The following is a 27,145-nucleotide window of genomic DNA, read 5'->3' on the forward strand; positions in this document are numbered from 1 at the left end:
CTATGGGCAACATCTCTTCTAAAACTCACTTATAAAAACTCTCACTTTAGTAAATTTACCCCTTATATTGCAAGGAGACAGAAGCACTACTGTATGTTCTTTCTGACTTTTTTTTTCTTTCAATGTAACATGTCAAAATACACCAGAGATACAGTCATTGGTCCGAGTCAATTACTCAGGATGTGGGCTGGACTTTCACAAAAATAGGGCATCATTCTCTGTGCAACTTCTTTATGAGTCAGTACAGCTGTTTTGATAATCATGAAAAGGCTAGATAATATAGCCCACACTCTCCTACAATTCAGAATAACTTTGTTATGTGCTTAGTTTGACTTATTGTCATGATCTAACGCAGATTTTTCTTATCATTGTTAATTAAGGCAGTGGTGGCTCTCTAATTAAATACACATTAGAGTAAATAATGCAAGGATTAAAGCAGACGCTAAATGGTATCAGCTGAATACTGTACACCACTAGCTTTTTTTATCTGTAGAGACTCAAACACCAGAATAATAATTGCAACAATATATATAAAAAAAACATCTGGAATTTGCACTGAATTCTTTCCTGAGCAGAATACACATCTGTATTGTGTTGGACAAGTTTACCTGGGAGGGTTGGGCATTGGCAAATTCTTCTTTCACTTTTAACGATGGTCAGCTCTAGTCTGAGCATGCAGCAGATTTCTCCCATAGTCACATACACACACACACCAGCAGCATCTACTCCTCACTACCCCGGTGAGAATCCACCACTGCAGAGGAGTCATAAGTCTGATCTAAGACCACATTTACATTCCACAGGTCTGATAAAGTGCCTGTCTGGCTGCCCACTGCCTGTAGCTTCAAACTGATTAAACTGGCATCTCAGCAGTTCTGTTCAGGCAGCACAAGGTGCAGATGAAAATTCTGCCACTGCTGCTGTTACTGCAAAGTATGGCAAACTGAAAAGGATCTCAGCACCTCTCTTTTTGTGGAAATTTACCCTGTCCCGCTGAGAATGTCCAAGCCATCGCGTTTGGCCAGGCCCTTGTCAGTTAATGTCACGTCAAAGCTGCCTGTGAGTAGGATTGAAGATTTCAACAGCAGATCAAGAAAAATCAGCTTAGGAGAAAAGATTCTGAGGGCTGGCAGTGAAGGCAGCCTGGTTAAGAAGCAACAGCAGGTGCAAACCTCACAGCCCCCCATCAAGCCGCGTGGGCCAAATATTTCCAAAGGTAAAGTAGCCCATGCTATTATTCATGTAAATGTTATAGTCCCACATTGCTGGGGTTTCAGGGACGGGGTTCTATTTTTATTTACATACTGTGAAGTTTTTTCATTGTGTTGTACAGTGATTCCTGTTCTTATGTCAGTTTATATCTGGCTACACAACCATCTAAGCATGTTGCTGTGTCTGGCCTGTCTCAAATAGAGGTTAACCCAGGCAGGACAAACCTGCGTTGTGTAGTAGCCCATACGACCGTACACTTTATCCCAGTAATCTACTTTGTACTAGATCAGTGACGGACAGCAGTCGGCCAAGGGCCACAGGTGGCCCTCCATGCCTTCACCTTTGGCCCCTAGAGCCATACTGGTTTATTGTTAGATTTGTTTGTTATAGACTGTAACACTTGTTTAAAGTGCCCGCTTATGTGTTATTGCTTCTAATAAATGTATTGTTTTAACTTTTTGCTGAGATTAAGGATAATGTGCGGCCCTTTTGAAGATTAGAGGGTCGTCCATGCGGCATCTTATCTGTACCCGGTTACCTATGACGTTACTGGAGCCTTCAAAACAAAATGCTCCTTGGTTACTATGGGTTAAAAATTCACTGTCCAGATGTGTACCAGTGTTAGTTACTGTGCCTCTTGTCTATTAAAAAGTGACTATAAGGTATGGTGCGCAAAACCTGCTGCCCCCAGTTCAACACAACAAATGGAGGCTCACCCGACTCCAATACATATAATCCAACAAAGCAAAATTATTGTGTCATCCAGTGGCGCTGGATATAAAATGTTGCAAAACACAAAGTATTGGGATAGTACTTAATCCTTATCAGAAATTTGAAATCCTGCTGGTCATCCTTTTGTATCTGGAGTTCTCAAAATCTTCATACTTTGTCCATATGATACATGTAACAAAAATAGTAAAGGAATGTCTTAATAGTCTGATGTAATTTTCCTATTAATGTTCATATGCAGAATGACGTTGTTCTTATCAAATGGGCACGTATGGTTGATGCGTACCCCACTCACATTAGAAAGTGTGGTTTAACTCCTAAAAAGGTTTCTTTACTCTTCCTTCCTAATTGTTATTCCAAACAAGTCTTTTTATATCGTGACACACAAATGTTTATGAGGGGTGAAGTGATGCGTACCCTACTCACATGGTGTAAATGCTGTAACCTGCATATAATGGTTTCTTTTTGGATATCCTCCTGGAGTATCCTCGGGGTTAATTCCCATATGATGTTTCCAGTCTTCTAAAAAAGTCCTTTATTCCAACATTTAAAAGTAAATACAGGATCAATGTTTCGGTCCCAACCATGGACCTTTGTATTTATTATATTGTTTTATCAATATATGTATTTGTTTGCACATCTGCAGTTGCTAAATCCATCAGTATTAAAGGGATACCTAGCAGCTTAATAAAGTCTGTGCTGTATCCATATACTTCTCTCTTCCCACAGTCCCCAGTAAAAGAATAAAAAAGTCCAGAATTATGAAACAGTTAAGCTCGGTACACACTATACGATGTATCTCACGATATATCATTCTGACAGGGATCGGAACGATATATCAGTGCATAGTGTGTACGTCAGATCCGTCTTTCATCGCATCGTCCCATCAGCTGTTCTGCACGGCAGCTGGGACCATGCAATGAACGACGTGGTGCTGTTACATGCAGCATGTAACGACACATCATACACCGGTTTGTGCAGTGTGTACGACGCACACAATGTATCGCTACATCACATCGCACCGTTGCAGGGTCTCAACATCGTATGGTGCATAACCAGCTTTACAGTGTTCAAGGTTATTGCATATAACCATTCAGTGGAACAATGGCGTTTATAATAGACCCTGAGAGTGAAGTAATCATAGTAAAGTATGTATTACATATGCCCATAAGTTGATTAGAAGGGAAACAAGGTAATGTTATTGTACATTTCTAGGAAGTTTTTGAATTGATGGAAATGTTTCTCGGATCAAGAGAATGCTGCAGGCGGTTTTCCATATTAGTCGCTGTACAGCTTGTACATGTCATACGCTCTGCGTGCAGGATACACGTCTCTAGCTGCTGGCAGTGAGCGTGTGCACTAGGCGGTTTCTGTAAAGGACGAAGTAAGACATTTGTCAATTTGTTAAGATGAAATGTTACTATTTGGTATTAGGACCGTGAGTGTCAGGGACTTGTGTAATGTTCCTTTACATGGTTTGTTATATTTACTGCAATGGAAGTCATCTGAAAACTTGTATTAGCTGTTCCTGTTTTAATTGCTGGGTACATCACGGTATTAAGAGGAGACAACCATATGTAACCAGGAGATGCGGTTAAATTACCACCGCCCGGAATGCGGAGGTAATTTAGGGTGCGGGAAGGGGGGGTTAGGTTTAGGCACCCCCGAGGGGGACTTATGGTTAGGCACCACCCCAGGAGTTTTAGGGATAGGCACCACCAAGGGAGGGTTTGGGTTAGGAGGGGGAGAGGGGAGGGTAAGAGTACATACTAGCCGCTGTCTGGATGTCCTCCCTTCGGGCTTCCGGCGTCGCTATGAGAACCGGCGGCTATTCAGCCATCGGTATTTAATACCGATTCCGTAGCCAGGATTTAAGAATTCTCCAGTCTGAAAAAAAGATGCCTGGATTACACCTGGAATATTGCAAAACCTACAGCATTTGGCTATAACAAGCAAGGTTTTAGTGAGTGTTCAAAATGCACTGTTGCATTGCAGAAGGTGTCAGTCATTGTGTATAGATGGCTGTGCACTTATTTATTATTTATTACCAGTTATTTATATAGCGCTTTACAGAGAATATTTGGCCATTCACATCAGTCCCTGCCCCAGTGGAGCTTACACTCTATATTCCCTACCACATGCTCACAGACATACACACAAGGGTTTTTGTTGGGAGCCAATTAACCTGCCTGTATATTTTTGGGGTGTGGGAGGAAACCGGAGTACTCAGAGGAAACCCACGCAAGCACAGGGAGAATATACAAACTCCACACAGTTAGGGCCGTAGTCAGGGGCGTATCTATAATGGGTTGCACAACCTGCACCCATATTATTTAAAACTTACCTCTCTGAGGTCCCTCGCGGGGTGTTAGCGCTGTACAAAAAGCTGGAAAAATGGACGCATTTTCCGACGTCATGCGCAGTGCCCAGAGTCTACTAATGTTTTGGTAGCCCGCCAGCCTCCTCAGCCGGCTGCCGGGAAGAGAGGAGGGCGCCCCAGACGGGGAATGCACACCGGCCCCCTCCTCTCTAAAGACGCCTCTGGCCGTAATGGTAAGTGAACCCATGACCTCAGTGCTGTCAGGCAGTAATGCTAACCATTACACCATCTGTGCTGCCCGCTAATAGGAAGGTCCCCATAGCCTCATCTCACACAATTAACAATTACAATATTATATTATATAGTATCAAGTTCTGCCATCACTGGACTCCAGCTGTCATTGGTTGGTACACCTAGGGTATCGGTGCTAATGTGTGATGCAGATAGTTGGAAGGAACTGATGTTTGGTCATATGAAAGCATAATGCAGAGTACCTTAGCGATGTTACTGGCTGGGTTATAGGAAATTGATAGGCTAAATTCTCTTCAGCAAAATGGCAGCCTCCAATATGTGTCATCACCAAGAATAACCACTAGAAAATAACTGTATACTTTGTTTCTGAAAACCTTTCAGTACTTTTTCCATCCACTTACTGTGCATTGTGTTTGCCACAAGCATTTTATGCATATGAGAGGGCCAGTCAGACTCGACAGATGTTCTAGTGTAAAAGGGAAGGATGGAAGTAATGGTGGGCTCTGATACTGATACAGCGTTTGTGTACTATGGGCCTGATTCAGGTTGTATCGCAATGCTGCATTCGCATACACCCGGCCGCTACGAAAATATGCTAATGAATACATTTGCACTGCCGTCGCAGCATGAGATGCAGACGCCCAGCACTACATAATGCCGCCCTCTTCTCACATCCGTGCCAACATGCAAGTACTGTATGCGAAATCATCAGTAACATTGAGTAACATCGGAGCTGCACGCACACTTGTGGTTGACATGACCCTGACGCAGAAGTTGCTAAACTTCCTGCACACAGTGAGCACTGAGGCTGCGTATGGGTTCTCTGTGAATTATTTATGCACGCCCCTGCAACGGCGTTCGAACGCACTGACACACCTGCGTTCGCACATCCACCCGCCATCACCACCCACAAACGCCACTCCCTGTCAATCAGTGAGTGATGGGTCTGCGTACTGGCTGTGATCGCATTCCCGATCACACTGACTGGTTTGTGCACACGCACTGTCTTATACGCATGCGCAGATTGCAAACATCGGCCGGCAGCGTGCGAAATCAGCATTGCGAACCAACCTGAATCAGGCCCTAGGACTGCAGCTACTTATCATCACCACAAGCAAGTCACTTTTGGAACTACACATAAAGTAGAACTAAACCCATCTCATCCTAAAGTTAAGATATATTTGTAATGGATCATAACCTGTATTTACCTTGCGTTGCCTTAACTTTAGTGCAGAGTAACACTTTTCAGATATTCATTCAAAACTTGCTCCCTAGACGCTGCCATATGTAGCTCTGTTATCAGCAGAATATATACTACCGAAGCCTTTAAAAAAAAAAAAAGTTACATAACTGAGACATTCAGAATTGTATCTGCTCTCATTACACCATTGTGACAACTTCCAGTAAGCCTCTAGACATGATGGGTGTGTTAGAAATTTGGAATACTGATCTGTAAATTGAGGGTCTTTGTAAATGAGGACAGGTGGACACCCGTGGGAAATACAAATTTGGCTCTATTCCGTATACACAAGATAAATATAACATCCAACCAACCATTTTATCTCCTTGTAGTCCTGTAATCCTGGTTTTGGTTACTAAAGTGAACTCGCAGAAAATCTCAAAACAGATTTTTTAGTGGATCCCTACAAAATAAAAGTATCCCCACCAATCAGATCCCTCCCAGATCCCCCCGCGCACGTGCTTCTTTCTGCGCACGCGCAGAAAGACGCCAGAGGGACTTCTGGGTGTTAAACCAGGAAGTCCCTCTATCCGAGGCTATCGCAAAGGACAGCTATTATTGAGAGAGCTGTCCTTTGCCATTTAAATCACATTTCTAAGTACATACCGCAGTAGTCAACCACAGTATATACCCGATAAGAGGCGGGATGTACCGCATCGCGGATATGATGCTTAGTATATTCCGCCCTATTTATGAAGTTGAGAAAACACATAAGGATGGGCTTCTCTCAGTTTAACAAAAGGTTAAAAGAGATTTCTCAGGTGAGAATCTAATTTGAGCACTTACTTACTGTCCCGGAAGTTGAAGTAGCCCCCCCCCGCATCCTCGGAAGAGTGTCCAGATCTTCCACATCCCACCCATTTCCTAGTGAAGTGGGCACGATGGGGAGATAATTGCTGGGAATTGCTGCTCTGAAGCCCCACCCCCTTCTCGCAGTCCTGCGATTTGCGCCTAATGATATAGGAGCCGGCCCCTGAAGTAGCCAGCCACGTCTCCTCTCCGAGCAAGCACATATATATCCTACTTACCTACTTTTGAAAAAGCATTTCAGGGAGATTGTGAAAGCTGCACCTATGAGCGCGCTTTAAAATGGACGTGTACTGCTACATCTGAGAAGAGCGTCATAAAGTTGATTTACACCCAAATGTAAAAAACGAGCCCCAAAGCAGTTAGTGAGCTCTACATGGTGATGAAAACACGCTGATACTTTTCAGAAAATGCAGGTAGCCATAGGGATCATTGGGCCTTATAACCAATGCAGGGAAATGATACTAATGATCCAATTTAAATGTACATATCTCTGTTTTATTCTTTTATATAATGGGGTAAGGTGCCATCAGGGAGATTGCTAGACTCTTCAGGGAGACAGGGAGATTGCTACTATTTCAGGGTGTGGAGAGTTAGCAAGTATAATATATATTGCTTTAGCCTTTCGCAGGCAGTATTTTGCTGCTAGTGAATCTGCCTGAGGAACCCTGGCATGGTACTGGTAGGATATTTTGCATCACTGCTAGAAGCTATGATACAGATTAGTAATCACCGCAGCGTCATGTTATATATATGTATAGACCCCTATAACGCAAGTATACGGTTTAAAATAAATTATTTTATTTTTAGTCTACTTCCACTTACACTACTGTATATAGCGTTTTCTCAGACATATGACTGTCCTCATTTATTCGGGATGTAGGCCTATACAAGGCATCCATTGTTTTCACACAGTAACACTCCATAGAGAAATATACAATGAATAAATCATGAGGTGCATCATGTTTATTCACACCTTTGTAAGTTTAGCCTCTTTAACCACAATTTATATGCCATATAGTAAGAGTAGTTTGCCCTGCAGTAAAAAAAAACAAAAAAAACTGGCAGTCTATTCCTGCCAAAGACGTACTGCTTTCCTTCATATCTTGCAGCAAGCCCCCAACATTACTCACGCTGGTTTTTCAGAACTTGCCAGGATGTGATTTTGTAACCTGAAACGGCAGCTCTCTTAAGTTTACCCAGAGGCCTCGGAGGTTAACATTCCTGGCTCTGTGGCTCTAGAGAGGTTTTTAAAGGATTTTTTCAGCATGAGTTGCTCTACACCACAAAACAAAGGTGATGACACACTATCTTATCAGAGCTGATGGATTAAGTGCTTCATTTGTGTAGACTAAAGTATAACTGAAGGAATAAATCCGTGTGTGACTCCTAAAACCAATTATCTGTGCTGGAGGGTCTTCTGTGTGCCAGCAAGCACGCTTTGATGAAAACGTTAGAAGTGGCACACATCAATAAAGACAATGTAAAAGCACATAAAGAGCAAAAAATTGAGACTCTGACCAGAAGATACTAAAGCCATATCTTGTTTAGAGGTAAAGCTGCCAGCTTGGCGTTTTATTGCAGTGCTGTTTCCTTGCACCTGCCTCAATCAGCCGTGGCTCCTTCAGAGATTGGGTTTGAAGTCTGTTTAGGCGTCTAATTATGTGACGAGTTGAATGTCCATGTATTCTCACGGGTGGTCACCAACATAAACCATATCAAAGTAAATAACCAACCCGCTACGTGATAATGTTTACCCCTCGCCTACGTACAGTCGGAGGCTGACATTTTTTGGGCTTTCAGTTGAAACTCGTGCGTTAGTGATGTCACTAGTTTCTAGCGAGCTGATAGGCTGCATTCTCTTAGCTGTTGGGTCAGCCCACAAATTTGCTCCATCCACAGTGTGTAGGGGACAAGGACATTTTTTATTTAAAATTTTCACTGTAAATTCTGCCATTATCTTCTAAATATTTGTTTACCGTGCATCCCTGAAGATCATTGCAGATGTTTAGAAATGACATCTACTAATTCCATTACTATATTGTATTATTATTATTATTATCTTTGTGCTATCACATATGTCATATGTCTCAGCTTTGCCTGTCTGCGAATAGATAGTGTAGGGTGCGTGGCCTTGTTATGATGGAGCAATGACCATGTCACCATGGTTCATTGCAAATTTTCAAGTGCTGGGCCACCCTTTACCCATCTTCATACCCATTCATGGTCATGCGGCCCATTAGTGCGGCAACCTTTCACTGCTGCTCTGACATCCAACTTTCCAGTGTGTTCTACAGGCGGAAAGTCAGGGAACACACATCCCTCACCTCGGGGCTCCCCGACCTACATGGGGGAGGTTGGAATTCAATTACAGGTCTGTTCATGATGTCACTGTTAACAAATATTGCTCATTATATTACCATATTACCCAGAAGTGCGCGTAGCAGCACATGGCGCGATCGCTGAGTGTAATCTGCCCCTATATGTCATGTTCATGTCCCCACTAATATGATTTAGCTGTGGTAAATATGCTACTGCTTTGTTTCGCCAAAATAGATGATGACTTAGGGACAGTACAAGTTGATCCCACAATCTCTCTAACCACGCTTATGCCTGTCGGTAACACCCAGTGGTTTCACCCTACAGGAATACTGTTTGAGCTTCATGCTGCCACTGAACATGTTACGGACATATGTACGTACAACAAAGGAGTTAAGTAAGCCTTTATACATGGATGTCGGCTGAACAGAGCACAAACAGTTTCCAAATGCTTGATTTTGGAAAATAGCCTAAAAAAATCAAACTCTTTCCTTCACACAGGTGAAATGAGCCAGCTCTATTTATTACTCTCCATCTCCACAGAAAGGAATATGACACTGGTGCCTTGGGGCACACAGCTGAGGTAATACTGGATAGCACTATACAATGCACTCATGTGTGAATGAGGATGCCCACTTCCCTCAAGTGCCCTTGGCAGGGTCAAGAGCAGCGGCCAGCTCACCCCCCATGACAGTCTGCTCCTCCAGTGGGAGACAACAAGGCCATGACCAGCAGAGCTGACATAGAACCACAAGCCGCCCAATGCAATAAGTGACTGGATTTCATGGCAAACCTACACCAGTAACGTTAGGCTGCGGATGGGGGAGGAGAGTCTCCGCTTAGGAGCAGGATTTTTGCCAGGGTCAGATTAATAAAAAAGGGCACATACACTAATGTTTCTATGAGATTACTTTAATTAAAGCTGCCCGCAATCAATGTTCTTCTTCTCGCTGTATATCCGGAGAAAAAAAAATCAGAAGGCTGAAAAAAGGGTTTATTTCCAGTCCGAAATATGACAGTTTATATTCTACTTTACAGTGTTTATAAACCTATCCCACTATTTAGTAGTATTCTGGATGAATTGAAAAAAAATCTGAAACTTATATGCACACCTGATATATCTACTATAGTATGGCAGACAGATGGACACTTAAATAAGATGTTGTTTATCCCAAATTCATACATCCCAACAATGGCTTCCGAGGAAACAGGACAATGCGGCTGTAGGGGCGTGGTTATTCCAGTGGAGGCACAGCCACACCCTGTGGGAATGTACCATATTTGCCAGCTCTCCCTCATTGTCAGGGAGAATCCCTGAAATAGCTGCAATCTCCCTGTCTCCCTGAAGAGTCTAGTAATCTCCCTCATTTCACCTTAGCCCCATTGTGACACTGTTATATAAAAGAAAAAACAAAGATATATACATTCAAATGGGATCATTAGTATAATTTCCCTGCATTGGTTATAAGGCACAATGGGGGTCATTCAGACCCGGTCATTAGCGCCGATGCGCTCGGACCGGGTCGATGGCCCCCCACAGAGCATGCGCACGACGGCGCCATCGCCGTCGTGTGCATGCGTGAGACCCGCTACAACCGACAGCGCCGGTCGTAGCGGGTCTTGATCCAAAGGGGGCGAGCTGTCAATGTTGATTGACAGCTCGCCCCGTTTGGAAGGCGGGCCGGGGGGGTGGCAGCCCAAACGGGGGCGTTCCCATGGGAACGCCTACCGTTTGGGGGCGGCCCCACTGACATCACTAGTGATGTCAGTGGAGAGCTTCCGGCTCAGACAGAGCCGAAAGCTCTCCGGGGCTTACGACAAGGGAGACCCTACCCTAGGGTCTCGTCGTAAGCCCTGATGGTCGCAACCATCACCTTAGGCGGTCATAAGGCTGTGGGTGTTAACCCACAGCCTTACCACCGCAAAGGAGGACGTCTTGAAAATTCAAGATGTCCTCCCCTCATTCAGACCGACCGCACGCTCTGTGCGACCGGCTCTGAATCAGGCCCAATGTCCCTATGGCTACATGCATTGTCTGAGAAGTATCAGTGTGTTTTCATCAACAAGTAGATCTTACTAACTCCTTTGGGGCCACAGAAAAAAAGGAGATTTGCCCCCCAGCACACTGCAGCAAAAACAATACTTAAATCCTACATGATAATAGCGATTCAGAGGTATTAGTTACATACATTTGCAAATATATGAATAAGCGCCAGGCCAATCGTCAAGGCTCCTCTTTACTGGCGTCCCTAGCATTAAGGGGTTCACGTCCGAGAAGCAAGGCACCCCTTTGGAGCTCATTTTCACTTGGCTGTAAATCAGGTTTATGACACACCTCTCAGATGTAGCAGTACACGCCCACTTTACCGCCGCGCTCATAGGTGCACCTTTCACAATCTCCCTGAAATGCTTTTTCAAAAGTAGGCAAGTGTGTACCATGTCCTACGGGATGTACCTAGCACCCCAAACCCATTATTTGCAGCAATTGCTCACCATGGCGCTGACTCTGGTGATTGGGGCCTAACATCCCAGGAGATGGGAACAAGGTGCTGAAAGGCAGAGTGTCACTTCAAATTGAGACCATCCGTCCTAAATTGTGACAATTAGAGGTATGGAAAATGTAGTGTTGCCAAGGCTTATAAAACTTCCATTAAATAATACCAAATTCCATAAAAACAACCCTATGGTCATGGACTATGACCCAGCTATGCACTTTCCTGCCAATGGCATCAATAGTTTTATTTCCTGAGGTTCATTCCATATTAACATTGTTAAGCCGGGTACACACTAGACATAATGCCGTCCGATCCGGCAGATCAGAGCAACATGTCGGGCAAATTGTCTAGTGTGTACCCGCTATGTCGCTGGCGATGCGCGCTCCCCTGAATGTAGGTCCGACGGGGGATGTCGTTAGCGAGGGCCATGCTCCGGCATAGCACATGGTCCCCGCCATTGCTTTGTGTATGCACTTGCCAATGCCGGCTCCCCTGCCAGGTCCCGTTGTCGTGCACACTAGACGATGTCTAGTGTGTACCCTGCTATAAGTTGCTACACACATAACGATTTTTTTAACGATTTGTCGATAACAACATAGTTTTAATGATGAACCATAATCACAAATGCGCACTCCCGTATGTAGGTTGTAGTTATCGTTCATCGTCCATTTGAGACTGTCCAACATGACGATTTTCATTAAGGGAAGGAACACTATTCATCGTTCAATAAATCATTCATTACACTTCAAAAAATCGTTCATTACACTTCAAAAAATCGTTCATTCAGAAATGGGTGTAGTATGAAAAGTTGACAATCAGAATGTCTATAGGTTCTGAATGCAGACAGTCCAAATGTCGACATGAACATTAGGTCGACAAGCAACATGTCGACATTCACAAATATCGACATTAACATGTTGACATTTTAACCATGTCTACATTTTATCTTGTCGAACTTATGTCCCTGTCAACGTTCAGAACTGTCGACATAATGATGGACAGAAATACCTCTGACAGTCCATCTGGAAGTTCAGTGTGAGGAACCGCTGTGGCCGCATTGTAGCACTTTGTATACAGATTCAGACTCATTTGCATTTTGCACGCAGATATACAAATGTCGCACATCACATTGAGCAGAGCAATCTAGTAAAGTAGCTTTGTCGCTTCCAGACGTTTTATTTGTGCGATTAAGAAGCATATTTCCAGTGAGAAAGATGCTCGGCGCGGCCTAGTCGCCTGGGGTGCCACATGTATGAGGACACATCTGTATATTATTTCTATTCTTAATTTGTAAAGTGTGACTATATTACACAGCGTTGTACAGGATACAGATCCAATCATGTCCTCCCACCACAGTAGATGTCATCTTGACCCATTAAGTGGGTCCCCATAAAAGTAGTCCCAAAGTTCAAAAACAGGAGCGAGACGCCGCTCTTTTTGTGCATTGGTACATGACCCCCATGACAATAGATAATTTGCCTTTTGGATTCTGTGAGCTGTATGTGAGTTGAACTTCTATCAGTGTCCAGGTAGTAGAGCAACACATCTGAGAATGCCATGGGGGTAAGCGTGACGAAGGTGATTGTCATACTAATTGTATAATGCTTTTTATGGCTGCAGTTTGCAACTGAATTTGTCATGTCTATGGGCTCAGGGCCTGATTCAGAGATGGACGCTAATGCGATCGCAGCTGCGACTCTGCACAGAACTCAGCTGCGAACATATGCTAATGCCTGCCAAAGCGCAGCCGGCATAAAGATGCCCAGTGCTGCCTTCCATATGTAAATATCGGTAACATCGACGCACATCAAGCGGCCATCTTGCCCTTGGGGCAGGTCTGACCAGCCGCAGACTCGGAAGCTCCCCTGACACGCAGAGGGCTCTCATGCCGAGTAGGAGATCGCAAAGGGCTAGTTTATGCATGCCTATGTAATGGCATATAAACCTTCAGACGTGCCTGCATTTTTCTGACAACCCCCCATTACCACCCCCAAACGCTGACTACCTGTCACTTACGATTGCTGCACAGTGCGACTTATACCCATGCGCAATGGCAAACAATCGCTCATCATTCATAATCGCCATTGCGTCCATCTGTGAATTAGGCCCTTAATTCAGAGATGTACATATATTAGATTTTTTACGTACATCTCCGATGCCTGCAGATCTGCGTATGCGGAGCCACACTGCGCACGTGTAGGTCTCTTTCTGCAATGTTGGTCGCAGTGCCCCAAATGGCGCAGCATGATTGACATGCTGCTGGAGTTCGGGGACGGCGACAGTGAGCGTTCCTGAAAACGTTATCGACCACCGTTTACTGGGCGTGCCAAAGCAAGCGGCTGCGTCTTCGACATGCATAAAATATGAACACATCGGTGAAAGGCGAAATCATACACTTGAACTGGATATATTTTGTGCATACAATACATGTATTTTCTTTGCGTATACGGTGACCGTATTCTTTGATTACATTTCTGTGTTAAATACGTCCACATTGCTTCATATTATAGCTGCATATTCCTCCCCAAGTCTGTTACTCCAAGAACGGAAGTCTTACAGACATTAGTCAGGTGCCTTTCATGTTCCGTCACATGGCTATCGCTGTAGGAGCATGTATTTGCTTGTATAGCGCTTTGTTTTTCTCTAAACCCTTTACAGGAATGTTTTACAGGTTAAAGTTGAGTTTTTATTTTTGCTAGGCTTGTTTTTCATCTGTAATGAGGACCAAATGATATGTGATTAATTTGATTAAAGGCAGCTGTAGGAGAGGGGGCCTGTGGTACCCGGAATTTATGACATTAAAATGAAAAGCAGACTTCTGTGATTGGATTGTAAGGATGAGCGGAGCATTGTGTTATATAAAGAACAGCATAGGCAAAATAATCTGCCTGCACTATATGGAGTTTTTTGTTTAAGTATAGAGGGTTGTTATTTGCAGGTGTGACAACGGACAGTAAATTACCCCAACTCACTTCACACTCCCTTCCACCCTACCTTCACTAATAATAACCAATGCCTCAACTGCCCACTGATAACCACATCCTACACCCACCTGGAAGACTTCTCTCCGCTCATGGAATTACATTGTCATGATACATTTTGTGACTCCTACACTCTGGGAGATTCGGGCTGCAAGAGTGGATATTGGAGTATTGGTCAGCAGGGGCAGGGCAACGCGATGACAGTGGCTTGCATTATCATGGCCCTGCCATGTGAAGTGAACAACATCTGGAAGGGTGACCTACTTTCCTAGGAGTATGGGATACTTGGATTTCGAGTAGTGTAGGGAACAGTGACAGACATCGTCCCCCATGACAAAAAAAGGCTTCTACACCCCCCCTTCCCTTTCCACTTCCATTTCTCATAGTGCTGGGGACAATGGACCTCATTCAGAGTCGGTCGAAGCGGCCGCACGGTCGTACGCGAAAAAGGGGCCGTATATGCAAATGATTCCCTTGCAAGTTGCGTCCCTAAGTTCAGATCGGTAGTTGGCCGACCAAGGGGAGGAAGCGGTCGGAAGACAAAAAAATACGCCCCCTTCTCGTACGCATTGCACGTCATCTCCGGGCATATAAGGATTAATCGAGACCATCGGCAACCATCGGAACTGGTCGTAGAGCTTAAGGTTGACCATACCCTCTCTTAAGCTCTATGATCATGTCAGTGTAAAAACTTCCCATATCACGCTACTTTGTTAATTATGCACTCCCATAAACCGTATGCACTCCCACAAAACGCCGTCCGCATAATTAGGCACGCCTGCGTTCGGATCTCCACTCCCCCGTTTTCAAGCACCTTCCCCTGTTACCACCCACAAACGCCCCCATCTGTCACTCAAACTACCGACCTGGCTGTTCAAGGAGAGAGAAATTTCTGATCGTAGCGGCTAGTTTGCGCACGCACATTGCGAACTGTACGCATGCGCAGTATAGCGAACATCGGTGGCGTACGACCGTGCGGCCGCTTTGACCGACTCTGAATGAGGTCCTATGTTTCCTGATCCATCACTCCCACCCTATTTCTCTTACCAGTGTGTACCTCAGGGGCGCCAGGAGGGGATATCTGTGCTTCACTTGTTATTTGCACTACCCAATACATCTTTTATACAATATTATGCTTAGTTTCTTTCTATTATTGCATTTGTGCTTATTCAGTGTCCTTTGTTTTTACCTTTTTTTCTCCTGTTATTCCTCTATGTCTTTGTACTATGCTCTATTTCCCCATTGTATTGAGCTGTGGAATTTTGTGTTGCCACTAAAACAATAATAATAATAATAATAATAATAATAACAACAAAATTGTGCCAATTCATTTGTCTCACGCTTTTATAATTCTGACAATTCATTTGTCGCACGCTTTTATACATACCGACATTCTAGTTTTTTGGAATTGGCCCGAGAACATCTCTGTGCACCTATTTTTGTGGGATTGTCCCAGCTGGTACATGGCATACTTCTTTATGCTCCCAGAATGTCCAGCGGACTCCTGAAGTAGGGCCTGATTTACAGGTGTAATACAAAAATGATCTCCCTGAATTTAGATGCACAAATATTTGAGAATGGGCAGACAAATGTTTTAGTGCTGTCTTATCATTAGTGTAACACAATAAAGGTAATCATTCATTACAGTTTAGGCTTCTTATTCTTCTGTCCATTTTTACGCCATTCTCACAATGTACAACGCCATATTCCCCGTATTGGCTATCTTTTGCACTAAATTAGTTTTTCCCAAGGAATCCTGCTTCCCTTGTCCTAATTAGTGTCCCTATCAAGTTTGGTGACATGCTTGTTGTTAGATCAAGCTACAGACGGCTCTAAATAGGAGAAGTTTAATTATGCCCACACTGTACATGTCTTGAGGTTCTGTACATGCAACTACAAATCCAGTACTAGGGATTGCCATCAGTGGGGTGCCATTGATGGTCACCATCAATTGTTCCATCAGTGATTACCATCGATGGCACAAAAAAAAAAACCTATGGTGAACCATTAAAGGTTTGCATCCCTCAATGGCCACCACTGTTGGAAGGCAAGGTGGGCCACGGGCCAATCAGAAATTGGGGCGGGATTAGGGACCACCGGGGGTGGGCCTAAGCTCCATCCCGTCAGAAGAAAAAAACATCGGGTCTTACTTGGCCATCTATGGCGGAGAACCATTGGCTCTCTGTCATCGGATGCAAAACCATCCGCCATCGGCAGCCAACCATCGATGATTGTTAACTATTGATGGTTATCCCTATCCAGAACATACTGTAGATGCGACCAGAGCAAAACTTTGTCATGGCTGACTCCACTGTGTTATCATCAGGTTAATTTAATAAGACTATCAGGGGCTTGTAGCTTTATACCAGAAATGCCATTAATGTCACTTTATTTAGTTTATTTTAAATGTTTGAAAACCAACAGAAACGACAGTAAAATGTCATGAAAGTTATGAACAGTATTTTAAAAATTATTCACCCTGTTTTATTTATGTGACGTTTTCCTAAACCATGAAACTATTGATCGAGTTATTTTATTTATGTGTAGAACTGTATTTTACCAAGAGCACAAATGACTATCCTCAAGTGCCTGGGTGCTGATTTACGTGTGTTAATATATAATATGACACCATATCTACAGCTGTTTGTCTGATGAATACTAAATAAGGCAGCCAGTCTCCCCGGAGGGGCGCATAAAGTGAGCTGGCTGATGTTGACAAAAGTCATAAAGAGAATAATAGATGTTCCTTAATATGAAATTTAGTGGAGGAGCCTCTAATGTCAGACTGAAATAACAGTCGGTTGAGAAACTGTGAAATTGAAAGACTGTTGGAAAATATTTGCTCCATTACATTTTACTTTAATAGTCTCAGCTCTGCAGAGTGGTGAGGTACATATCAAATGGGAGTGAAGTGTTTACATTACTTTGCTGCTTGCATTAGATAACCCAGCTACAGCATGTGAAATCTCTATAGACAATGATTAAACTGCACCAGACCAGATCCAGAACCAGAATAAATCTCAGCCACTCATTTACACAGGCTGACTGGTAATCCGTTATCTCCTCCTAGTGGTTTTTATTTTTCTGTTTTTCACGATCTCTGAGAAAATCAAATTTCTGTGCTCTAGTCACATCGAATGGAAATGTATCTATTTGTTTGCATTAAAGGGATCCGCCACTTGTATAAGACTTGAATACATACTCTTCTTCTGGAGCGTCTGGTAGACTCACAAATTTCTAAGTGTATTCATTTTCCGATGAGTAGGCCACCCTCCGGCATCATGCCCGTTTCTGTAGTGAAGTGGATTGGGCAGGGAATGTTTGGTAGGTTTTGTAGTATATAGCATCATAGCGGCCGTGGCCCTCTTCCATGACACAGCGAATTGGGTCATTGCCCAGCGAGGGGCAGGGCTGCAATAACATGAATCACATGACCACTCCATCATACTTGTCACTTGGACCCCCTCTCTGGGATCTCCTAGACTAGAGGTCCATAAAGTATAGATGGCAAGTCATTTATTTGATTGTGCATTCCCTCTTGTAAATTTCACCCAATACATTTCTTTGGAATCGGTATGTAATACCGACAGACGGGATCCAGGCGGTCAGAATCCCGACACCTGGATCCCGACAGGGCTAACATACCGACACTTGGTGGTCGTTATGCTAACCCTCCCCCTCTCCCTACCCTAACCCTCCTCCCTGGTGCCTGAACCTAACCTTTCCCCCTAGTACCTAAACCTAACCTCCCCCTCCCCACATCATAAACCTAACCCTCCCCCCTTAGTGCCTAACCCTCCCCCTATACCTCCCCCCTCCCCGCTACTTTCCTTCGGCATCCCGACGGTCGGGATGCCGGTGCCGGGTTCGACAGCGCACCCCCTTTGGTGCGAGACCCGGAGCGATGGAGAGCCCGTCGCTCGCCAGGTCTCACGCATGCGCACGACGGAGCTCCCTCCGTCATGCGCATGCGCAGTGGGGGAACATCGACCAGCTTGCTAGCGTCCTGCGCTCGCGAGCGGGTCTGAATGACCCCCTATATTCATCCGATTGGACTAATAAGTGAGCCTGGACAGAACACTCTTCACTCACATGATAAGGACACCATATGTCCTCTGGCAACATATGCATATATATTTTCTCTCTTTGGAATAAGTGCCATAGACTATAACATCAGTTAGCAATAGAAAGAAGTTGTTAACTTATATTGTTTGCACCTATATTTAGTGTCATTACTGGCATAAGTTTTTATTTGAACAATTTTATTAATGTGTCTCAGCATATTTCATGTTTTCTGTGTATTCATAATTTGTATCTACAAGTAAAATGTATTATCATTCTTGACTCTGTATTAGCTATCAGGTAAATAACTCATCTTATTTAAACTGCCCAGCCATCACTTATGACATATCTTGCATTATAGTACACAAGATAAGCGCAGCACTGTTTTTCTAGAATTCTAATTACTGATCAGGCTGGTCCCTGATAAGTGCAGCTGTTATCGAAAGCAAAGTACAGTTTCCCATGTGATCCACAGTGCGCAAAACTTACTATACTTTTGAGACTTTTACTAGCTGTGTTTTGCTATAAAAGCATTGCCCATTTAAACTTCAGGCATAACACAATAGGAAGCACCAGGCTTTAGAACTCGATGCTTAGTAAATAAACCCCTTAGTCGTGTTCTGCTTGGTACACTATACTGTGCCATCCTAATTGCAGCTACTTTGACACATATTTACAGCTCAATCCGAGGCGGCACTAAAGAAAGATCTCTTTTTTTTCTTGCCTATTTTATAGACTGTGTGACATCATCAGATGTACCAGTCAGCCATCTTGTGTAGGTCAGCAATTAGCACATTGTACCATGGTTGCAGCTAGATCACATTAAGTTAATGGACCCGGACATCATCATTTACTATCCACATGAACATCTAGTGGTAATAGTAAACGTGGCGAGCGAAACGAGCCACCACGCCCAAAGCGTGCTGAGTGAAGTGAGCCGGCGAAGTGTCTACTGTTGGTGGCCAGACACTATATTTGAGACAAAATAACGGCACTTTAAGGGCATGGAACTGCACTTCTGCCCTCATCCGATGTCACGTCCGAGTCTATAAGCTGGAGGGGATCTAGACACAACCATTGTGCCATTCCTTGCCTGCAGATTCACTGATACCCATAGACTAATGCTGATGTTACTAGGGGCACAGGGTGACTTCCTACAAGTGAAATTATTTCATTAATCCGCACACTTGTTGAGGCTATAGGCATCCTAGTTCCTTCCCACCGTTACTCTCTATTTGTACCCCATCTGTGCCCTTATCACTCCCTGGTACCAGACTCATCATTGATTCATTATTAATCACTTCAGGTAATGAAAACCTCATAATCCTGTATTCTGCATCTTCATTACATTAAATTAGTCTTGAAGACAGATTGAAGATTAATGATTGGAGATGTTAAAAAGTCTATGAGCCATCTCATATATATCTCATGCACCATATGGCTGGAGCCTTGTAGCAATCAGATCGGGCTGCTGACATTTGTCTGGGGACAGTATTATGCCAAGCAGTATTTCCACTAATGTATATTAGATATCAGTTCATTTAGTTCACTGAATCTTCTGTCAGGAGGTCTCTAATGTGTTGTATATAACTGTGAATTTTTTAGGAAAATGCTATTTAAACAGATTTCTGGGGTTGCAATAAGAACCAGATTTGGTGATCAAGTTTTCCAATCTCTTCCACAGTCTGTACAGAAACGTCGCTATTAGCGATAGTCCCTGTGAGGTGCATTGCAATGCTCATCTTTATTTTATATACCTAGTGCAAGGACTCATTCACCCTGTGCACAGCAATAGCCATCATAATTATTATTATCATCATCATCATCATCCTGAATTTACCTGCTACCATCTTGTTCTACAGTTCTGTGCTATCAGGTACAACATACTGAATGTATCACGATTAGCAGTACATTAACTAGCAATGACAAAATCGTAGAGCCTATTTCTGCTAAGTGGAGAATTCAGGGGGACCATACATTCGGTGTCTCCCTGATTTTTCCAATACAACCTAGGCTTGAAGACCTAGAGCTCTATTCATGAAGAAATTAAGGATCTCATTCAGAGGCGGTCGCTAGGGCGCGATCGATCGTATCATAAAAGAACGAGAAAATGCAAATCAAGCGCAAAATCGCAGCGCACATCGTAGGCGAGGAAACTCCCATCACAATGAAAACACACCTCCTGAGTCTCGTAAAGGGGTGAGCGAGGACTACAGTGGCAGAAATTTGTCGGTCGCTGGCACCAAGCTATGTGACCATCGTGGTTTTTTGGCAGAGTCAAGTTTCCACATCTGCACTTTCGATGTTTTTTTTTTGTCTATTCTAATGTAAGTTTTGCATGTGTTTTTTGGCTTAAGAAATCTGGCTATGGGCTTTATTATTTAAAAAAAAAAAAAAAAACAAAGCATGCTGGGATGTGCAGTACCACAAACCTTAAAAATTATAAAAAAAACATCTACAAAAACATGTATTTAGCATTTGAACCAAAAAAAGGGAATTATGATTATTAAATGTATTTTAAATGGTTTTGCAAACAAATGTAATATAAATATCACATACCGAGACCAACCAAATGTAATGTCCTTTTAAAAAGAAAAAAAAGCCAATTAACGCAACCACTTTGCTAATATACATTGCAATGAAAAACACCTGTTACTTTGGTAATTGACTCCAGACATCGGCAGAGGCAGAAACCATGGCCTGCAGTCGCAGTGCTTGAGGTAGACCCAAGCACTACGAGAAGTAGCATCTTAAAGGCTGCGGTATGACGTGTGCGATGACCCGCTCAGTAATTTATGCATGCCTTTAAATCTCTCTTTTTACGACAGACACGCCTGCGTTCACAGCGCCACGCCCCCGTTCACATGCACCTTCCCCTGTTACCACCCACAAACGGAACTATCTGTCAATCAGAGCTACGACCAAGTAGTGACTGACGACAGACTCCATTTAGCTCGCAAGAACTGGCTTGCGCACGCGCAATGCCGACTACACGCATGCGCACATGACAAAAAAAATCGCTCGTTGCGATCGACCGTGCCCTAGCGACCACCTCTGAATGAGGTCCTAAATCCCTGTTTCACTGATACCAGGGCTTTTCACCTGTTTCAACTGTTTTTTTTTTTCAGAGAAGGGCTTTACCATGGAAACATATACAATTTCTCCAGTGGTGCCCCTGTAAAAATCGCATCCCCATACAACAGTACACAATAGTATGATAGAGCGATTCAGACAAGACGTTCCCATTCAGATTCTCAATCAGGAGATGGCGAAATGCATTGAAAAGTACCTGGTTGGGTGGAGAAAAGCTGTAAAGGTCACTGCTCATTCACCTGTTCATCCGCCCCTTGTGTCCAGCATCTGCCCTGTGACATGAATGGCGGCTGAGAGGTAAGGCAACGCCAGCGCACGCGCAGTCTGAACAATTGTGATAATACAGGCTGTTCACTACTTGCCGTGAGTGCTGCTTGCCAGGGGTCATCGTTGGAATGTAAGTATTACTGAAAGGCAACTTAAGACTACTATCTATCAATATGATGTGATATATATGTTATAAATTCAAGTGACCACCCCTAGATAGTTGGTAGTAGATGCTGCGGCTCTTTGAGCCAATGGTGCAGCAAATGTGCCGATGATGCGGCAAATGTGCTGATGATGCGGCAATAGCCGATGGTAGACAGTTAATAGTAGATGCTGCGGCTTTGGGAGCTGATGATGCGGCAAATGTGCCGATGGTGCGGCAATAGCTGATGGTGCGGCAATAGCCAATTGTAGACAGTTAATAGTAGATGCTGCGGCTTTGGGAGCTGATGGTGCGGCAAATGTGCCGATGATGCGCCAGATGTGCCAATGGTGCGGCAATAGCCGATGGTAGACAGTAGTTGAAGCTGCGGCTTTGAGAGCCGATGGCAGCACGGTTGTACTGAAGCGGCTAGGAAGCCGTAGGAGAAACTGGAGAGCCAGGGACTTCACGGAGGCTGCAGGTGTGGCTAAGGTGCCAATGGTGCGGCAAAAGCCGATGCAAGAGAGTAGGTAGTAGCTGTTGCGGCTTTGAGAGCCGATGTCAGCACGGTTGTACTGATGCGGCTTGGAAGTCATAGCAGAAGCTGGTGAGCCAGGGAAAGCACGGAAGCTGCTACGGGAAAAATAGAATCTTCGAGGAAGGAGAACGCTGACCATGCAGCCGAGACGAGAGAACCCACAGATACGCTATAGCCGGTGAGGCGGCAAAAATCCAGGGTGTTGAAATAATACCGTCCAATCATGTTCTGCCATGGATAGCATGTCACTTCCTGAGGCGTGCCGATCGCCTAGCAACTGACTGCGCTGGAACAATAGCGTCAGTAAGAGGTAACCTTCTAGCAGAAACAAGTCGTGACAGCGACTTGTAACAATATAGTGATAATACCATGATGCACTTCATGTTCTACATGAATAGAGCCCGTAGTGTTGGTTACCATCCAGCGGAGGAAACCCCACACTTTGTTTTTGTTATTAGTCTGTTTTTAATTAAAGATATATAGAAGGCTGCCTGCACCTATCCTAGGTTTGCGGCGGGATCAAGGTTTGAAGTTCAAAACGACCTTTAGTAAACACAGTAGTTTTGATCAGGAACCCGTGTGGCAGATCCCAACTGTTTTTAAACCAAGGCAAAACCAACCTTTAGTAAACTTAGCTCTTTGTGTAGGACATATTTAATTGACACAGACTGGAGATACCTATTAAATGTAATAGCAGGAAATATGGGCCAAAGCATTATAGCCTATGAAAAATGATGTGTATATCGTTACTCGATATGTACTCAAGAGATTGTGAGCAGAGATATGTGTGATCGGTAATGCAGACAGCTCTGATCAGCGCCGCCATATTTAACTATGGCGACATTATCAGCTACGGGTATTATCAAGAGAATTCTGTACTTCCCGTGGCTCATGGATGCGGTGCCTATTTTGCCAGCATCAGTTACTGGTATCTGTTGTTCCTCATGTGCAGAATGTGGGGGAAGCAGGATCTGTAGTAAAGTGTAAGATCACATTGTAAATAATTTTCTTTGGATTGATGTCAGTGTTCCACCTGTAGGATCTCAGGCATGCGCTGTAGAATCACAATCGGCGCTATGCGTCTCCACAGCTTTCGCAGGAGGAGTGAGTTTCTCTCACCTACTTTGAGGCAGGCATTCTTTGTACATACTGGGGAAAATGCTTTCTGCTTCGATAATCGGCGAAGCAGGAGCGGGATAAGGACAGCATTAGCCACATAATTAGTACACAAATCCCATAATACCAGGAATGTCTGTTATCACAGCAATTTGTCAATAAAATCTCACAAATACAGGTAAATGATACTAAGCTTCCTCAGCTACACTGGCCTGCAGCAGTGAGGGTTAATTTACTGCTTCGCTGAGCCAGTTACTGCCAACATGCGGGTGCGTAGTGATCTGTTAGCACAGATTTGGGCATACAGTTTCACTTGGTGAAAATAAGCATATAGTTAAAAAATATTAAATATGTATGGGAAAAAAAAATATTGCTCATGGAAAAAATAAGATAATGAACTAGGGGTGGGTAAAATGCATCCCGTCGGCAATCATGGTCATCCCACGGCCTTCCGCCATCTTGGCCTGCGGAGCTTTGTGAACAGGCAGCAGTGCGGCAAAATGGAGGAACAAGAAAGTCCTCTGAGCTATGAGCGCTCTCCACTCGTGGCTCCAGTCATTACACTTTACACACTGCTGGGCCAGACATAGGGGTTGCTGCCAATCCCTAGCAGAGCAGCACAGACGGTGTAATGGTTAGTGTTACTGCCTCACAGCGCTGAGGTGGTGGGTTCGATTCCCACCACGGCCCTACCTGTGCAGAGTTTGTATATTCTCCCTGTGTTCGTGTGGGTTTTCTCCGGGTACTCCAGTTTCCTCCCACACTCCAAAAATATACTGGTAAGTTAATTGGCTCCCAACTAAAATTAACCCTAGTGTGTGTGTGAACATGTGGTAAGGAATATAGATTGTAAGCTCCACTGGGGCAGGGACTGATGTGAATGGCCAGATCTTCTCTGTAAAGCGCTGTGGAATATGTGTGCGCTATATAAATAACTGATAATAGAAAAAAAAAATAATAATAGAGCAGCTCTGCATATACTGTATGTGTTGGCAGTGGCAGCTGTCTGTATAGACAGCCAATAGAAGATGTCTGTAACCACCCGGTAGGCAATAGTTGTGACTTTTATTTTGCAGCTCAATCACATATAGTAAAGTACATATTGTAAATGAGATATGAGGGGAGTTACAGTCAGGTGCATAAATATTGGGACATTGACAGAATTTTCATATTTTGGCCTCTATTCACCACCACAATGGCTTTCAAAGGAAACAAACAAGATGTGCTTTAACTGCAGACATTCAGACTTTTGGAGGGGTATTCAATATGAAACGTAAACTTCGCTGTCGAAGTTTACGTTTCATATCGGAGCTTTTACCTGCGTTAAAGTATCGGACGAAAACGGGAGCCTGCGAAGTTGGATTTGCGTAAAGTTGTGTGGAGTTTAAATGTGTATGTGTGGGGTTGATGAAGTACAGTATTCGCCCCGCCGTGGGGGAAAGCCGCGAGGATACTTAACACCGGAGCAATTCATCATTGCCTCGCGTGCGGAAACAGCTGCTCTCAAAAGCAGCTGTCCCCGCGATTAGTAGCACAGCTACAGATATAGCTGTGTTACTTTCCTGTCCCCATGGTCGCATGCGCAAAGCCGCCGGGTTGTTAGTGAGGAGGCGGTTCCAGGTACTCCTTTCCATAGGAATGAGGGGGGCTATGAGAACAAGCGTCATCTAAAGTTTTCAGAGTTTGCTGAATGGTGCATTTGGGTGAATGGCCCAAAGTTTCCGCATGGTTAACGGGCCATTTATGATATGATGAATAGGCCCCAATGTCAGGAAAATCACTGTGTCGACTCTTGCAAACTGTACTTCCAATCTTCTTGACTACTGTGGGCCATACATCTACGGGCCGATTCCCTGTCAGAATGGGGAATTGCCCTGATACAGCCTAAGTGTATGGGCCTATTACCAGGTGTATAAGTAAAATTTTTCTGCATGTCTCCCCTCATTGTAATCACAGCAATGATCAATGTATATATTATTATTATTATTATTATCGTTAATTTATATGGAGGGGGCCTGATGGCTTATAAGGGACAATTTGAGGGGCCTAATGGCAGAAAATGGCACGTGGAAGTATCTGATGGCATAAGAGGGGCAAGTAGAGTGGTCTGATGGCATAAAGGGGGCATGTGGGTGCCATTTTTTGTGCTTGGCCCTTGGACATTTACTAAAACTCCCCCCTCCATGAAATAATTGCCCACCCATGTAATAAGCCTTTCTTTCTTCATTAATTTGATTCTGTTAGTGCTATCCAAAAATGGCAGTAACATGGTGAATATGGCGTAGCACTGTTGCCGGTAAAACACTTGTTTTCGAAGCCCACTGTACTTTTAATCCTTTTCTTAATACAACCCCTAAAATTGAATCCATTAATAAACAGGCAGCCAGAGCAGTGACTGGCAGAGGTTGGCAGCGTAAATGATTAAGAAGGATATTCAGCCTTGCAGCCACACTCACAATGCTTTGAAGTGGCATGGCTAATGGAAGGCAAGTAGTTTGGGGTCACTGATGTAGCAATAGGGGCACAGCTGCAATCCATATTTGCATCTGCCAGGTGTCTCTGCACAATCCTTTAACTCCCGCCCTATGCTGATGTGCTTTGGGACTGCAAGCTATATTCTCTAAGCAGTTCATTGCAAGTCACCTACACTTTTTAATAGTGTAACTGTTCCATGTACACAAGGTGCAAGCCTACTCTCACTCTCATATAATAACACCAGTGAAATGATGGACCTAATAACTTGCAATCATCCAAATACATTATATTTTATATATAATAAATAATTTTTAAGTCATTAGTGGCCCCTTGTAGATAAATCCCTTCATGGATCCTTATTACTCTTGATCTGTCAGTTACAATTTTATCAACTGCTGAGATCTTAGTGGTTACATTTTCTTTTTGTAAGGGAGCGACATGAATTTTACAAGAAGGACGTTTAATCAGCTCAGGGAGGCACTGGGACTTGTAGGCAGGAAAAATTTACTAAAAGAAAAAACCTTTTTCAAATGCAAATATATATATATACATATATATATATATATATATATATATATATGTAAATATATAATGTTGCAATCAGAGGAGTAGCGTGTAGCCCGGGCACCCGGAGCACAAGCGTGCTATGGCGTTCCCCCCCTCCTTCAAGTGTTCCAGGGAGGAGGCGGGTCCATATGGGATTAAAGTAAAGAAGAAAAAATAAAGATTAGGAACTGCATCAAAGTGGTGCATGGAGGACTAAATATATTCCTCCTTCTTCCCTCTGTCTCTCCATCCTCCTGACCCAGCTGTCCAGCCTCCCTTCGTATCACTCCTGTAGTAGTGCCCATATGCATTGCCCCCTGTAGTAGTGCCCATATGCATTGCCCCCTGTAGTTGTGCCCATTTATGCAATGCCGCCTGTAGCTATTTATTGCAGACATAAAACAATGAAAAATGCCATTTCATACAGAAATACTACTGGTAATACCCCAGGCTTCTCAGGGCAGATACTTCACAGGTTTGTCACAACGGCTTGCCACATCTGATATATATGTAAGTAACACAAATGCAAATGACACCATTATATAAATATA

At 43.8% G+C, this 27,145-nt stretch overlaps 1 protein-coding gene across 1 annotated transcript in view; it reads left to right on the forward strand.

The window, feature by feature from the left end:
• The first annotated feature begins 721 nt into the window (after positions 1–721).
• The window catches only part of LOC148480568 (sickle tail protein homolog), a 476,900-nt gene continuing 450,476 nt past the window's right edge, over positions 722–27,145 (forward strand). Inside the window, exon 1 of the mRNA XM_088454201.1 lies at positions 722–1,216. Coding sequence (XP_088310327.1) covers positions 1,000–1,216 — 217 coding nt within the window. The 5' untranslated portion in view covers positions 722–999. The remainder of the gene's footprint in view (positions 1,217–27,145) is intronic.

The sequence above is a fragment of the Taudactylus pleione genome, unplaced genomic scaffold (assembly GCF_031769625.1).
Source record: "Taudactylus pleione unplaced genomic scaffold, aTauple2 ptg000610l, whole genome shotgun sequence".
NCBI lineage: Eukaryota > Metazoa > Chordata > Amphibia > Anura > Myobatrachidae > Taudactylus > Taudactylus pleione.